Genomic DNA, 17,129 nt, shown 5'->3' with positions numbered 1-17,129 from the left:
GGGCTTTTTATAATTAGACATTTATAGAACATTGTAACAAATCCTTCACAGTTGACACTTAAAGTGCTTTATTTCCTTTTAGGAGAATGGACTTGAAACCTGTTGCTGCTAGTGAGGAGAAAAAGAAAAACAGTGGTTGTGAGAATAAAAAAGTTCACATTATAAATCGCTAATAAATCACACCTATCTCTGTACCATTTCAAACGAATCTTTTAAAATTCTTTTACTTTTCAGAAGAAAAGAATTTGAGATGATGCTTTATGTCTTTCAGAGATTCAGCATTTCATAAATGTCTAACAATTTAAATACGTGGGTAATCGATTATCAATATATTACAGATTGGGATTTGAACTTAATCCAGAATAAAATACCTTTATTTCTCAAAATAAAACAATTTAAAAAGTAAAGTGATCTCATAAGACACACATGGAAACTTTAAAACACACTATATTGCTTCTGGGACATAAACAATATAGCGGGACAAACGATGGTAAAGGTCATTATTTTGGCATTTCGGTGCAAATTTAGATGAATAAACAGATTTGTTTATGTTTGGCCATCACAAATGACAAAGACATGCAAATTAACAAGTAACATATTTTCTGAGTACTTTTCTTTTCCTCATTTTCAAATTCAAAGACTTTCTGAAGCAAAATATCATGAAGAAAGGATTTGCTAGTTGTTAGTTCATACCAACAATACAAGTTTTATGCATGTATCCATGTTCCCTGTACAAAATACTCTGCTCCAGAGGGACTTTGACGAGACGAGACTGAACGAATCTGAAGATATGGCTCAGTACTGTCATTCAGTGTTCCCAAAACAATAGAATAAGAACTACTTAGTAGAGACATGCAACTGAAAACTCTTCACGAGCTTACTGTGACGAGAGAGACTGAGGAGAAACTGAGGTAACTGTGGTAAGTTGTGTGTGTGAGCGAGGAGTAACAAGAAACATTTCACCACATGTTCCAAAAGCTTCATAATTCATAATGATTTATAACCTATCACTATTAAAGCCAATCTGAAACCAAGAAAACTGGTTTTCCTTTTTTTTTTTTTTAAACTGGTCTGACGTTTAGGCCTCCAGGTCATTTGAAAAGTATTCTGTGCTGTAAAATGATGCTGCCCTCAAGTCGTGTTCGATGTTTTAAAATAAAATATTAGTTTACATCAAAACATCCACACAAACTTGTGCAAATTTACTAGTAAATACATTTTCAGATTTGGATAAAATTCTTAATAAAATTAACACTGAGCATTTTTTTATTTGTGTATTTTAGTTATTCAGCAGCAAAAACAGGAACACTTTTTTTCATGACCTCAACTTTCGGTAAATATACTGATGTCACATAAAAACGATGCATCTCCCAGAATTTACAGGAGAATAAAAAATATATATTTAAATATTAAACTTAATTTTCATTGGAAATTGTGAAATTTTTACTATAAAAAAACTTAAAATTGTCAAAAAGTGAAAAAAAAAAATTAGCATTACAATCAAGACACTCACTATTCTGAAGAGGAAATTTGTTCACTTTGACAAAAACAAATGAACTACAAAAAAATCCTCAGGATTTTCCTCAAAAGTTTTCTGTAAAAAAAAAAAAAATAAAATAAATTAAAAAATAATAATAATAATAATAAATCCTCTCAAAAGATGACTTTGAAGGCATCAAAGTAAAGAAATAGACAAACAGCTAGTGTAGCCATAAATGTAGTGGCTAATTTATCAGTCTAACACATCATACCGAAACATTTCTGCACTTAAAGCATGGAATATCTTGGAATATCTTATTCTGGGGACTAAAAGCTTATGATTTTACTGTGATGATGTCACTGTGCAGACAGTGGGGTGAATTATAATATTCAATCACAGATTTTATTATTATAATCATCCCCTCCCTTCAGCTCCACCTACCACAGAATGAAATGTATAACTAGCTTAAACGATTCCCTGTTTTACTGTGACACCACTAAGAAATGCATGAAATGCATAAAAGAAAAGGAAAACATGGTTTAGTATATATTTATATATTTCACATTGACTTTAAAAGACGTTTTGTTTATCGTGCCTTTAAGAAACAGCTTTAAGCTATGATCAAAAACACTAGCTGGCAATTTTTTTTATTATTATTTCTCGTCTTGTACTTCTAAACAAATCACTAAAGTTTCACTTTAGCTCTGCAGCATTAGCACTAGCACAAAGTGAGCCCAGTTGGAACATGTGGTGAAATAACACTTGGAAGGACATTTCGAACAGCTGGCTTTGTAAAGGAACTGTAGGAACGACTTCGGTTGTGAAACACTGTGGTGCGTTCATTCAGAACGCTTGTTCAGTCAATGCCATTGAGCCGCAGTAGCTGTACTGGTTATTAGAAACTTTAAATAGTACTATTATTTACATCATAAACACGATTATTCTAAATGTTATTTTAAAGCTTTGAAAGCAAAAAAAAAAAAAAAGAAAAGGCAAAGGGCACAGTTTCCGCAAAAGTGCTGGAGGATCATCAGGTGGTCGAGCGAAGGGGTGGGTAATATGATCATTTAATTTCCTATGGTAACAAAGGCATAAACTAATTCTCTTTATTAATCATGGGTGTGTTTTAGGGGTAACGTGAAACAAACCCATAAACTTTTCATTTGCCATTCCCTTTAAGTGCCAACTGCGCTCTGACTTTGGAGGATTGGTAGTTCAGAGCTTCTGCGCTTCTCAGCAGAGCAAAATGACATGCGTGTTCATACTACAAAAGGTAGGGTGAATTGAAGGGTTTTAAATTTGAATTGGTACATAAGGTTAGATAAAACAGTTTAGCATCTGTACATGCTTTATTCTCCTTTTTGAAAATAAACCACAGCTGTGAAGCTACAAAATGAATGTAGCATTAGCTTTTAGCATTCAGCTTCCGTTATGGGTTGTAAACAGTGTTTTTTAATAAACTTCTTCTGCACTTTGAAAGTTATTAATGCTTTGTTTTAAATGTCAGGGCTCCTCGGATTCCACCAATGAGGTGTGGAATTACTTTGAGCCTGGATAACAGTGTAAAAAGTGATTTATCTGCTGGGGCAAAATATGCCCCATTAAAACCCATTCTAGCCTATTTGGACAAAATGCACAAAATTGCTGGATCTCAGAAAGCTGTGGGAGAGCAGGGGTGGGCTATTCAACATAGGTTAGCACTGTTTACCATGTTTTATTACACCCAAAGATAATTTTACACTGGCGTTCTCCTTTAAGAAGGCCTTTTCACTCTCTTGTAAAGTTGCTGTTTTGCACATGACTGTTTTTTTTTTGTTTTTTTTTTTTTACTGGGCAGCGACAATATAAATCTTGGATATTTAAAAAAGATGTATATCGATGAACTTTGAACTAAACTGACACTTTCATTTATACTTCATACTCAAAATTATAGTTATAATATAATTATAAATGAGTATGCAATTGGGACCATCACTGGTCACTTCATATGACTAGTATCTGGATTGTATTCTGATTAGATGGCAACCACATGATTTTACACCAAAATGTTATTGCTGTGTGGGACGGAAAAGAACATGCATATTTGCTTGTTGCACAGCATTTATTACTTGTGTACTAAACCAGGTCAGGCCTCTGAGGTGGTCTCTGGTGAAAAAGAGTCTTGCAGAGGTTCCAGCAGCTCTTTATAATTAGGGCCGCTGCCTTTACAAAAAAAAAATCCCTCCTCTTATCCAGATACTGATACATTAAGTGACCAGGTGGAAACAAATCTTTGTCTAAGATCAGGTAGATTCTGATAAATATTGTGTTTTACAATATATCATATCATATATCCCCTCCCCTACTTCGAATCCCAGCACTTTTGAGGAACTGAGACGAGATTTCTGCGTCAGATTAGCGAAGGCTTAATGCGCTGGACGAGATCATGAGCTCTAAACTCCAAATTTAGTTTGTAGTTCTGTAAAAACACTTGGAATGCTTGGTTACTGACATACTGAGATCCCTTGCTTTTGCATTGTACTAAAAATTTAAATAAAAACAGAGCAAACAATACACACATATTTGATACAGAGATATGTCCATCACCATCACCTCACCGTCGGCCAGTTTAACAAAAAAACAAACAAAAAAAACAGGCCGAAACCCTTCACCTAGACTTACCGATTAAACGAAACATACCTTGTTTTCCTCCCGTTTCCGAAGTTCAGAAGGGAGATAAAGTCTGAATAATCTATCTTGGCTGTGTTCTCATGAGGTTGCACTGGAGTACAAAAATCAAACCCGCAACATCGGCATGCGCTGCTTCCGCTGACCTGGCTTCAGTAACACTGACGCTGCGATGACACAGTTGACGTTTTGATGCTACTGCTTCTTCTGAGGCATAGGTATTTACACTGAGTAGAGGAGATGTTCGCGTTTCTCTTTTTTTGGGTGTGTTTTTTGTCGTCTTTTTCTTCTTTTTTCTTTTTTTTGCTGCACTTGTGAAGTGAAGGTACCCAAAGGTCCAACAGCTTAGTATGGAATAATGGTAAACATCCAGAGTGAACATAGAGTTCCTGATATTTGTTAAAAAGGGTGTTGATCTGCGTCAGCGCAAACCAAAAACAAAAAGAAACACAAAAAACAAACTTAAAAACAAGGTAAAAATCGGAAAAGTCCTGACCTGTATTCGTAAGGAGGTGCATTCCAATAAAATACAAAAAAAAAAAGAAAAAAGAAATATCAGTAGCTGTTTTCTCTTCTCGTTCCTTTAGGAAACAAATGGTCACAACCAGGTTGTGATTCACAGCCTAAAAACAAGAAAAACTAGCCTCCATAACAGCCCCTCACTTTAAGAAAGCTTTTTTTTTTTTTATCCTTTTCCAAAATCGTAGACACTGCATCTTTGTCTTTTTGTACAGATACAAACTTGTCTTTATATGCATAAGTGATATAAAGTAGATCTTTTAAAACTAAAAAGAAAATATAACCCCCCAAAAAAGCAAAATTAAAATAAAATTGAAAAAAATAACCCACCCACTTTGTAGAAGTGCCCAATGTAATCTCTTATTTTCAATTCCTCATCTTCCACCTAGTGTCAGAGGTATGGCATCTATGATACATTTTCCTTTGGTTCCCGAGAGCTCCTGTCATCAAATCCATTAAAATCCGTTAAAATCATAGCACCGGCTGGAAACATCTGTCCGTGACGGGTCAAGTGGGGGGAAAAGACCCCACTGGACCCCGTGTTTAAAGTGCTCTCCTCTCTGAAAATGGGAAATCCTAAAACTCACAGTCATTCCGTGGCATTTCCTCCAAATCCCGTCCATTGGACACCTTCACACACTCATACACATGCATACACGGATCATGGACGAGTGTGATGCATGTATGTGTGTGTGTGTGTGTGTGTGTGTGTGTGTGTGTCCTGCTTTTGGTTCATCATCTCCATTCTCCACTGTTTCTTCTTTCACAAAAAAAAAAGAAAAAGACTAAAACCCCCAATCCCCCTCCCTCCCTCACCCCCTCCCCCTACAAAAACAAGAACCAATCTATTCCCACATCTTTTCAGACACGTTCCAGAGTCAGAACAGATCAGAGAGACTCGCGAATCTCTTAACAGTTCACTTATTGAACAAAAAAACTGAAATAAAATGTATGAAAAACAACCAAAAAAATAATAATAAACGAAGTGAAATTCAGCTGAGTGCATCCACCAATCTGCTTGTAACAGATCTGTATTGCGTAGTGATGAGTGAGAGGTAACTGAGTGGTACTGTAGCTTATCTGAGGTTGAAGACTTTCCTGTTTTCTATATTACTGTATATTCAGAAACATTCAGCAGCTGGTTTTTGGAGTATGGACATGTTAAAAGGAAGAAAATAATAAAAAAAGGCCATAACGGGGAAGATTAAACACAAGATAAATAAACTAACAAACAAACGTCATTGCTATGTATTCTGTTTTTTTTTTTCTTCTGTTGTTCCACGTGCCAATGTCAGTCTAATCCAGTGTTTCTCAATCCTGGTCCTGCACAATGACTGTAGAAAAGCACGGACAGTGAAATTTATACTGAAAGTGAAGCCACCACAGGCTGGTTGCAGTATGATGTGTAGCTCTGCCCTTCACCATTTGCTTCTATTTTAAGATTTTCATCTCATTTTTCTCCTCTAAACTCTGTCCACATCCAGTGTCTAATTTTACCAGTTAGTTTTCCCTGTGTTAATACTGGGGGAAAAAACTCTGCCATAAATCTATTTTTTTAAATGGGTGGGGTTACACAAGTGATCAGCTCGGATTAAGTGCTTTTTTGATAAGTCGTACGTTAGCATGAAATGGTCAATGTGATGCAATCAGTTCTTAGCCAGGCAGCTTATCTTACGCCTGATTCTATTTTTAATGTGTTCCCCTACCCCTTGTTTTTAAGTAAAAGGGTAAGGGGGGAATCCTCCAACTAAGAAATCGAAGAACTCTACAAGCATATAGATAGATAAACAGTTTGTGGGAGAACGGAGGTGTGCTATTCAACAAAGGTAATTATCATCATGTTTTACTACACCCAAAGTCTAATTTACACCAGAGTTCTCCTTTAAATGTCTTCAGAAAGGGGGGCTGGTGGTGCAGCAATTCATGATTGCTGTCTGTTCCTTAATTGCTCAGTGATGGGGAGCTAAAATTAGCTTTTATCAGCTTTTATTTTCTTGTATTCTTCTATTGCACCTTAAATGCTGCAGCTTCTGCTGTCTGTTCCTTAATTGCTCAGTGATGGGGAGCTAAAATTAGCTTTTATCAGCTTTTATTTTCAAGTCTCATGGCTCCACCTCTGACCTACAGTACATACAGTAATTGCTTCTGTAGGCAACCCTGCCCTGCACATTTCAGTGGTTTCCCTGCTTTAACACACTCCCTGCAACTCTGAGAGGACTTGTTGATGAGCTGATTAGTTCAATCAGGTGTGTCTGAAGAACAGAAAGTTATCAATATGCAGGATCATGACCGAGAAACACTGGTCTAATCACAGAGTCAAAAGTCAAAACACTGCTAAAGAGCCGCCCTGACCTGAGCAGTTTCATAGCTATTTTTTTAGGCCTACTTATAGCAAACGTAAGAATTTAATGACAAGCCAAGTTGGCACTTGTTCTGAAATAAACAAATTAGGAATCTGACGCTACATCAGACCTGAGGGGGCCCTAACACAAACAGAACCCGTTTTTATATTTTCTAGCCTACCTAAAGCCAGGGAGCAGCAGCGTCGAACCCCAGGCTGATTTATTAAGATTGTCTCAAGGCAAAGTGACAGAGGACCAGAATGCCCTCTTATTTTTCCATAATCACCATCTGGCACAGAGAAGTTTGGCAATTATTTTTTTCTTTTCAAAAACAACAATTTTGACCAAATCATAACCACAACATCTCTCCTTCTCTCTTTTTTTTTGTCCTGAATTCTGAAGCTTCACTGATAAAGTTGAAGTACAAAAATATAAAAAACTGTAACATATATAAAAGACAGGAAAGGCAAATAAACAAAGAAGAAGAAAAACAAAAGAAAATTCACTGCATCCAGTGGTGTGTGAGGTTGTTGGAGTGTGGCATGTCTTCATTTACTTGACGTTAACGGTTCAGTTGTACGGTGAAGGTAGATGCGGTTTAAAGCGCAGAGATCGTTTTCATAAATACCTAAAGAACACTAGAAGCATTCTCTTTGCATTAGTTGTGTTGTCTTGTTTTTTCTAGAGTTGAAAGGACGTCTAAAAATAAAAATAAAGAAGATAAAATAAAAGGCCCACCGTCATGTAAGTAATCAGTCTAATCCGGCTGATTCCCCGCCCCCTTTTTTGTTTAGTTTAGTTACGTTTCATTTCTTGTGTTTACATCCATTTCTTTTTTCACTGACAGACAGCAGCTTTCCAAGCAGCCAGAGAGCCCTTGGCTCTTTCGACACTTCTTTCCGCACGTGCTCAGTGTGAACGCTGGGATGCAGGGACCTCCCGAAATAGCTCAACATCCCATTTTCTCTTCTTAACCCCCCCTCCCACCTCCCTCCGACTCCACACCCTATCCTGAATCTCACTGAGCCACCTTCAGTCAGGCCCAGTGGTGGAAACAGACGGCTGGACCCCTTCTCCAAAGGAAGAAGCTCCGCCTCCTCTGCCTAGCGCTCCGTTACCCTCGGCGGTGTCCTCCTGGCCGGGCGACTCATCCTCGTTCTGTCCGCCGCGGGACGTGACTGTGGTGGTCTCGGGCGAGGCGCTGTGGGACACCTCCTGCGGCGTGCAGCCCGGGTGGTTCTTGCGGAAGTGCTGGTTGAGGATGGCCTGGAAGGGGAAGCTCTTCCCGCAGACGTGGCAGTGGAAGGGCTTGTTGCCCGTGTGCTTGCGGATGTGGTACTCCAGCTGGTCCTTGCGCGTGTACTTCTTTCCGCACATGCGGCACACGAAGGGAGTGATGCCCATGTGCAGGCGCATGTGCCGGTCCAGGCTGCCCTTCTGGTTGAAGGACTTGCAGCAGTAGATGCAGGTGAGGCGTGGATTGTAACGGAACCAGCGGTCGCCCACCTGCTCCCGCAGGTACTCTTCATAGCCGCCCATGTCGAACACTGCAGGCTCCTCTCCCTGCAGGGGGAACGAATGGAAATAAACCAATTACAAACATTTAGACACACTGACAGACACAGGGAGTCAGACATTTCTTTAGTGGTGTAGTGGTAGCCCAGCAGTTAGAGCACTGAGTTATGGGGTCGATACACAAAAAGAGTGAATAATATACAGAAAGTTGGGGCTTAAATTGAATACTATTATACATTTATTTAGAACTTGCATTAAAACGCTGGTTCTCTGGACACTTAGTCAGCAGCTATTAGTTTGTATCAGCTTTAGTGAGAGATTATCAACATAATCCCACTGACGATGTTTCTGACTGAACAAAGTCAGTTTAAAATTATGGACATCATGTTGGAGAACATACCCTGAATTTAAGTCACAGGAATACATTTCTATCACATCAGACACTTATTTCACAATACTTTTGGACACGGACATACCAGAAGTCATGGGATAACAACATTTAAATTGATCATGAAGTGTTACCACATGTTGGGTATAGATTGTTGAGAACACCTATACCTTGTATAAATTCAACATAAAATCTTTTTATTAATTTTCACTAAAATTCTACACTTTCTCCTGGACCTTGAATTTCATTTTCAACCCCATCTCACCCACTTATTTAGCCCCCCCTCCCCATCCTCCATATGTTTTGCCTCTTTCGGTTATATACTATTTCTGTGTTTTTTTTTTTAGACATACCTGAGAAGTGGGGTGCCTCTGGTCATCCACTCGTCCTGGAGACTCGCTTTTGGCCCTGGGTCTCTCGGCCATCACCACCACGCTGCCTGTAGGGCTAAATCTGCAACACAGAAACAAATGTTCTTAATTAATCATTGGTAGAGCTTTAATACTAAACCTTAATTACAGTAACACTGTTATTACAGAGATGCACAGATTTCCGGTATTAATAGCAATACTATTATCCATTGATTATCTGTTACACCTCTAACCGTGTGTAAGTGCAAAAGATCAAAAACATCATAAATAAGGTTTGTAGTGTAAATTCAGCTTAAAACAGTGTTTCAGACTGATAATTCTAGACTCCCCTGTTTACTTTGCTTATTCATACCCCTTTAAATTTAGGAAGGGCTGTTAATTAGCAGCTGTAGTTTTGGAAAAGCACCAGGATTAGGAACCACTGTTCCAAAACTTTCCCCAAACACACTCATACTCACCTCTCTGTTTCACTGAAGCTGCTGGAGGGTTGAGAGTTCTTGGCTCTGGAAGCCCCGGTAACAAAGCCCTCCTGTACCAATGTGCGACCTGAGGTGTCAATCATCATGGTAGGCCCCTCCTCCGCCCCGCTGCCCTCCTCTGCCGATGCCTGAGTTTCTGCCCCAATCCACTCCTCCATCCGCTCCGTCTTGATGCGCAGACCTTCCACCACACGCACGGCGTCCTCGCCGCCCCTTTCCATCTCAGACCCCGTCTCTACGTACCACTGCCCTGCCCTGTTGATGCGGAGTATGGGCTCCTTTCCTGACATGGAGCCCTCAGCCCCCAGGCCGCTGTGCTCCACTACCTGTGGACTCATTGACTCTCCGGACGGACTCACCTCGCGGACCTCCCTGACGTCTCGGATATCCAGAACCCCTCCAGCACCGCTGTGGGTGGTGATCACTCTGGAGCCGCCGTGCCTGGGGCTGATCGAACGGGATCCTGGCAACGTGGCCCCGCCCCTTTCTGCCTCGATGGACCGACTGCTGCTTCTGAGGACCTGCCCACCTGCCAGCTCCTCTTCCACGTCTGCCAAGCTGATCTTGAAGTGGATACCCTCCAAAATCTGTGTGCAGCGGTCGATGATGTGCTGCATCTGCAGAAAGCTGGCTGCCGTCAGGTAGCTGATGATGTCGGCCAGCTGCAGGCACAGGCGGCCGGTGTAACAGAAGGATAGGAGCTGCTCGAACACGGAGGGGTTCCGGATCACAGACAGCGACACTGTGCTCATCTCGCTGAGAGACATGTGGTCCCTGAAGTAGGGGGAGCTTGCGGCCAGGACCACTTTGTGAGCGCGGAAGCTCTGGCCCTGCACGTTGACCACGATGTCGCACAGGCGCCCTTGCATGCGCAACTGGTTCAGGTGGGACAGAACGGAGTTGCTGAAGTCTGGAATGTCCAGCTGGATGCTGCCGGCTCGCTCCATGCGGGCTGTCTTCACACTGCTGCTAAAAGCTGACACAGGAGAAAAGGTGGTGAGGGTACAATCAAATTGAAATGGTCTGTATAACAACCTATAATAACCTACATGTTTACCCTTCAACAACAGTGGATCTCTAGTGTTGGAGGAGTGTTACATATTTAAGGATATTTAAGGATCCTGCGCCAAAATGAATGGAATTATACTCTAGAATGGAACACTGGCAAGATAGTCATGCTCTAAAAGGACAGTCGTGGCCAATTCCAATACTGGAGAATTTTAGGCTTGTCCTGCTCAAACACACTCAAACTTATTCAACTCGCTTATTTCATTGCCAAGTTTAGTAGGATTGTAAACTGATCTTCAAACTGCCAACCAACATCTTTTTTTTTTTTTTTAATATTTAGATTGAATCCTGATTGATTGGACAGATCCAAATCACATTTAGAAGTGGTTTGAAATGCAATATCAAATCAGATTTGGCCTCCAACATCTGTGTCTCTCACAGTATGACTTTCGTGTCAAACCCAGAGTGACAAAAGTGCAGGGGTCCAAGAAAAGCCCCAAAAGTTAGTTAACATTCTGACGCTAATTTTGTTCCCACAACAAGCCATTCAAGCTCTTGGGGTGTTTGGACTAAATAACAGTGCAGACAGTCATCTCAACAGATCCGTTTTCAATTTGAAATCACTGCCAAGATGGCGGCACAAGCGACAAAAGAAAGCCACAACTTTGAGTATTGTTTTTTGTTAGAAATTACAATAACTACTATATTACCATAATTTAATGTTTAGTTTTAATGTTTCATGGCATTTTTCTTCAAAATCACTGGTAGTTCGTCTCAGTAGCAAGTTTGCTAGCTTTCCTGTTCTACTTTAAATGGTGCAACAGATGTCTGTTGCATTGGAGGCGGAACAGAAACTGAAATAAAAGCTAATAAAAATTTATTTCATCACAGTGGAATTAAGGAATGGATAATATTAATTAATTGCTGCACCACCTGCCCCCCTTTCTGAAGACATACGAAGCACTAAATTTAACAAGCTAACCAGCAGCTAGGTTTCTGAACATTAGTGCTCCACTGCTATCATAACATTAGCCCAGCAGAGTTCCCATGATGACATATCAGGTACTTGAAGGATTGTCCCAATTCTTAGGGAGAGGATTTCACCCCTTCATTTTGGAACTCTGTTCCAGGGGGAAGGGTTACACCCAAAAACAAGTGGTAGTGGTACAAAAGAGAATTGGAACTGGGCCAACTTGTTCCCAAGTCACATTACTTTTTTAAAAGTTTGTTGGCACTGCATGGCATCCCAAGCTGATCCCCAACATACTAAATAATACTGAAACTGTGCCCAAGGATGGGTCTTCTAAAATTAACTGGATTTATTCGGTACACAGAGCTGCACAATACTCTATATTGTTTTATCACCACCACCGCAATGCGGGCATGCACACCACACACACAGTCACACTGGGATGTGTACAATGTCACGTAGGGCAAATTTATTTAACAAGTAACAACTTTTCTTGCTGCTTGATACAAATAGAAAACTGGTTCTGTTCTTGTTTTCAATGACCAGAGGCAGATCATCACTTTGATACGTACAGCGCAGCAGTAATACCTTGACATTGTGGATCACTTACTTCATGATTAATCCTGTATTTTTTAATCACAATATAACAAAATCAATGTTGGTTCTGTTTCTTCTTATATTGTTGCATATATAATTGTATGCACTGAACTACAGAAGAGTATAAAAATCTATAAATCTTATTAAGTGTTAATATATTCATGTCCAATATACACTACCAGTCTAAAGTTTTATAAACACCCCCATTTTTTCTCTTTAGTTTTGCCATTGAAGCTCTTCAGGTTTAGTCAATAACCAGAAATGCAAATGTTTTCTTTAAGGAAAAAATGAAAAAAGAAAATAAGAAAAGAGAAAATGAACTAATAAAAACTGAATGTAAATCATATTTTGTTCAATAAAGCGTGTGCAGTTCATTATTTGTAGTAAACAGTTTTACACTTACACACAGTACATTCACACTTTTATCATTATAATGAGAAAAAGTCACAAATACGTACTTGTTTTTGCATTATACACAATTAAAATCCTTTAATCTTATTATCTGGTGCACCTTATGTTTGAATTCTACCAGTCAGGTTATAAGGAGCAGTAAAGCCATTCCGCTGAAATACAGCTTTAAACAGGAGTTTCAATGTGGGGAAACTGTAGAAAACTGATACAGGAAGAGTCAGGTTTGGCTGACCCACATGGCAACAACACCAGCCTTTAGTTCAGCTTAACATGCTTGGACTAAGTTTCAGTTTCAGCAGTGAAGAGAAGACTTTAGAGAGGTCTGACAGGTAAAGTGCAGTAGTAAAGACATTGGTTAGATGAAATGTATGAATAAGCAACAAACTGAACTAGTTTATAATGAGTTTAATCCGGTATAACGTGGCAGAACTCTGTAAACAAAAAAACAGCTCTAAAACAGGTGGACTAGTTACAGCACTGAGAATTACATTAAACTCTATTCATTAGCTATAATATCTGTAGAGAAATTTCAGATTACAGAAGCCAGAGAGCAGTGAGTACGGTTTCCTTCACCCTCAAAAGACTCTGGTATGTGGAGAAACTAGAGAAAACTGATACAGGAAGACGTCAGGTTTGGCTGACCCACATGGCAACAACACCAGCTTTTAGCAGTTTCAGCAGTGAAGAGAATGTTTTAGAGAGGTCTGACAGGTGAAGTGCAGTAATTAAGTCATTGTTTAGATAAGAAATATGAATAAGCAACAAATGTAACTAGCTAATGATGAGTTTAATACACTTAGCTAACGTAAAACGAACTGACAAATGGAGACAACAGCATTAGCTAGCTAAGCTATGAGTTAGTTATAATTATTAGCTATAAAATTCATAACAATTGTTTTGGTAGCTAACAGCTAAGCTTACTATTTTTATATTCCATTTCCTTTGTTTTTACTTGTTTCATACAACTTCTAGCTCAGTAAATACAGTTAATATAAAAAACTATTCTTTATTTATGACTTACCTTCAATATTAATCACAATTTTTATGGCACTTCACGTTTATGGCTACCCGAATAGGTTCTGGTTACGAGATTAATTCGCGGCTGAAGTTGCTATTCTCCCTTTGCATAGATTGAACGCGAGTAATATGTGTTGTCAGGCCACTGAGAACCAGCAGAAACGGGGCCATGCTAGTGACCGAGGGCTCCGAGCAGCTGTGGCCGAAGCGTGTGGCCCCCGGCTCGGTCAGGACAGCGTGCTGCAGCGCGGCGAGCAGTCGGAGCTCCGAGCGAGCAGCCCGGCTACAGGGAGGCGCCTCGTCCGTCTCGCGCCAAGTTGCAGAAAAGCGAACGCGCCCGAGTCCGCCCGCCCGCGCCCCGCTGTTTAATCCCGCGCAGCAGCACTTCAGCCTCTGTTCTCCGCTTTTTAACCGCCTAAAATTTCTCCTCATCGCCCCGCTGTCTGTTTCTTCCCCATTTCTCCATTTCTCTCTCCCTCCTCTCCTTTCCCCCATATGTGAAATGAGCCGACGGTGACAGAAAAGACACTTTCTGGGAAATGTAGTTCCAGAGCTCTGATTTACACTATACAAGTCCGGAAAGGCTGAGACACAAGGACTACATTTACCGTGATGCTCAGCGTCAAGGCCACAGCAAGTGAAGGGTGGGGGGTGCAGCAGAGCCGGTGTATGAAGAAAATGCTCACTTCGTAGTTCCACCGTTAAAGCAGAAAAACTACTGCCTGTCGCTAGAGGGAGACCGCGAGTGAAACCTCAATGAATGGGAGTCAATACATCTAAACGGCTAAAATCTAAAATTAAAATTAGTAACTAACTGCAAGTCGTATTTTTTTATTTATTTGTGTAAGTATGCTAAAATATTTTACTTAAATAGCAAGAAAATCTTACCTATATCTTTTAATTTTTCTACAGCAAACGATTTCTGGTCAATATATGCGCTAGCGTTACTGCTACTGACTTGTGCTGATGGTGGAGTTACAGTCAGAGCATGTACAAAGGCTTGTAACTAAAATTCAAAAGCTTTAAAATATTTATACAGCACTGAAACATTTTAAATTGTTCTGTGTTGATGAAGTGAAAACATGTTTCGCTATAAAAAAATTATCAAACCTTTAAAAAATTATCAAATGTTTCTCATTTTTTCCATATGAACCCATTTGTTTTAGTCTCATTCTGGAGCGCCCCCTGGTGATCAAAAAAACTCAGGAAATATTCTAAAGTCGCTATTCTCCTCTATACAGATTCTCTGGGTGTAGTTTGGTTGCATTTTTAGTCATAAAGCTTTACCGCATTTTTTGTGTTTTTGTCACTTTTATGATATTTAAAAAAACTGAAACAGTTAAACACTGATTAAGCCCTTCGTATTTAGTCTCTTGTGTATAAAAGTACTGAACTCTGGGCTTCTTTAAACTGTTCCTCAATCAAAGCAAAAACTGAAACACACTCTGAATGCAGTAAAAAAAAACAAAAACACCCAAGTCAGCGTTTGGTTGAAGCTTGCCTACCCAACTGCTGAGTCAGTTCACTGGTTAAAAGTTCAGGCATGTTTTTTATTAGGAAAATGAATCAAATGTTCTCAGTATTTGGAGACCCTTGACTTTGATTTTTTTTTTTTTTTTTTTTTCAGAAAGCAAAACAAGACAAAACAATTTTAAGCAAAGTTTTGGGCACCCAAAAATTACATCCTGGCTGATTTTAGTGTAAATAAGTTATCAAAACTTTACAGGAAACTCAAATATGCTTTTTTCTGCATTGTAGACACAATTTCTCTTAATTTTCTAAATGAAATATAAATAAATTTTGTAATTTTGAGGTTGAAGCAGTATTAGCATTAGCCGCTAACCGCAGCGCTAGCTCTTTCGCCATTCAGAGTTAAGAATTATTGGCCTGTAGCCTGCTGCTAACCCAGGCTAGCACTGCTGGGGCAGTATTAGCGTTACCCGCTAACCCCGCTAAACGCTAGCTCTTTCTACATTCAGAGGTGAGTATTATCGGTCTGCTGTTGTAGCATTACCATTAGCCGCTAACTGCGCTAAGCGCTAGCTCTTTTGCTATTCAGAGGACTGTAACCTGTGCATTTGCCATGTTAAAACAAGCTACATGGGATGAAACACTAGCTAATATCGGCCTGCCTTTAGTGTCTAGCTGCTAATGTTCCAGCCTTAGTGGAAATTTAGACATCTAAGCTCACTGTAAATAAATGGAAACGCTTTACTCACCTAAATAAACAGTATTCATGAGAGAAATCTTTGTAGATTAACATCCAGTGCTTGTTCGACTTTTCAGACTTATCTTATTACAGCTTACTTAACTTAGCTTAGCTAAGCCACCCAGCGGTGAGACCTGCTGAATTAAAAGAAAACCTTTCTAATGTCACATAATGTGCTTTATGTATGAAAATAGAAAAGAGAATAGACGTTTATTGATTGTGTGCCTTATAATTCAGTGCGCTTTATTGTGCGAAAAATGTGGTACTGCTGTCATTTCCCTCACTTTAAAAAAAAATAAAAAATCAGTTTCAGCAGCTTCAACTTTGAGCCATTTACAGCAGCGAGATAATTCAGGTGATTCAACAGTAAAGAGTGGGTGAGCTATTAGCAGTTAGCTCTCTGGCTAACGTCAGAACCCTTGAGGTAGAGCTCTGCTTACTGTTAGTTGTGGTTTACTGTTTACTCAGCTAACTGATAAGGTATGCAAGATGTTTTGCCAATATTTTGAAAAGAAAAAAAAAATAAATATTCAAGGAACGTTCTAAAAACCTGTGACATAATGATAGTTTAAATCAAAGTGTTATCAGAACATTTCCCAGCAGCAGTAAGAGCAAAAACTGTCCCTGTCCTGTTGCTACTGTCCCGCGACACTCTCCTACTGTCCCGCGACACTCACCTACTGTCCCGCGACACTCTCCTACTGTCCTGCGACACTCACCTACTGTCCCGAGACACTCTCCTACTGTCCCGCGACACTCACCTACTGTCCCGCGACACTCACCTACTGTCCCGCGACACTCTCCTACTGTCCCGCGACACTCTCCTACTGTCTCGCGACACTCACCTACTGTCCCGAGACACTCTCCTACTGTCTTGCGACACTCTCCTACTGTCCTGCAGAGCTCTTTAACTGTACCGCGGAGGTTTTTAACTGTACCGTGGAGGTTTTTAACTGTACCGTGGAGGTTTTTAACTGTACCGTGGAGGTTTTTAACTGTACCGTGGAGGTTTTTTAACTGTACCGCGGAGGTTTTTAACTGTACCGCGGAGGTTTTTTTAACTGTACCGCGGAGGTTTTTAACTGTTTTAACTGTCCTGCAGAGCTTTTTAACTGTCCTGTGGAGCTTTTAACTGTGCCGCAATGTGATACATTGT

At 39.9% G+C, this 17,129-nt stretch overlaps 1 protein-coding gene across 1 annotated transcript; it reads right to left on the bottom strand.

Moving 5' to 3' along the window:
• Positions 1–6,397: 6,397 nt before the first annotated feature.
• On the bottom strand, positions 6,398–13,855 carry zbtb37 (zinc finger and BTB domain containing 37). Its single transcript, XM_007240110.4, has 4 exons — positions 13,769–13,855; positions 9,741–10,737; positions 9,265–9,364; positions 6,398–8,571 (listed from the first exon to the last, which is right to left on the bottom strand). Exons 2-4 carry the CDS (start codon positions 10,706–10,708, stop codon positions 8,041–8,043), a joined length of 1,599 nt encoding a protein of 532 aa, XP_007240172.2. The 5' UTR covers positions 10,709–10,737; positions 13,769–13,855; the 3' UTR covers positions 6,398–8,040.
• Between the last annotated feature and the right edge of the window lie 3,274 nt (positions 13,856–17,129).

This window comes from Astyanax mexicanus, chromosome 16 (genome assembly GCF_023375975.1).
Source record: "Astyanax mexicanus isolate ESR-SI-001 chromosome 16, AstMex3_surface, whole genome shotgun sequence".
Taxonomy (NCBI): Eukaryota; Metazoa; Chordata; class Actinopteri; order Characiformes; family Acestrorhamphidae; genus Astyanax; species Astyanax mexicanus.
Note: the sequence above shows the minus strand (reverse complement) of the source record. Positions and strands in the feature narration are given on the sequence as shown.

What these genes read in the sequence shown, in the direction of transcription:
- zbtb37 (XM_007240110.4), bottom strand. Translation starts at nt 10,708, where the DNA reads ATGGAGCGAGCCGGCAGCATCCAGCTGGACATTCCAGACTTCAGCAAC. An exon ending in AGCTTCAGTGAAACAGAGAG is followed by an intron (nt 9,365 to 9,740) that starts GTGAGTATGAGT and finishes TCTGTGTTGCAG; the next exon opens with ATTTAGCCCTACAGGCAGCG. An exon ending in AGAGGCACCCCACTTCTCAG is followed by an intron (nt 8,572 to 9,264) that starts GTATGTCTAAAA and finishes TTCCCCCTGCAG; the next exon opens with GGAGAGGAGCCTGCAGTGTT.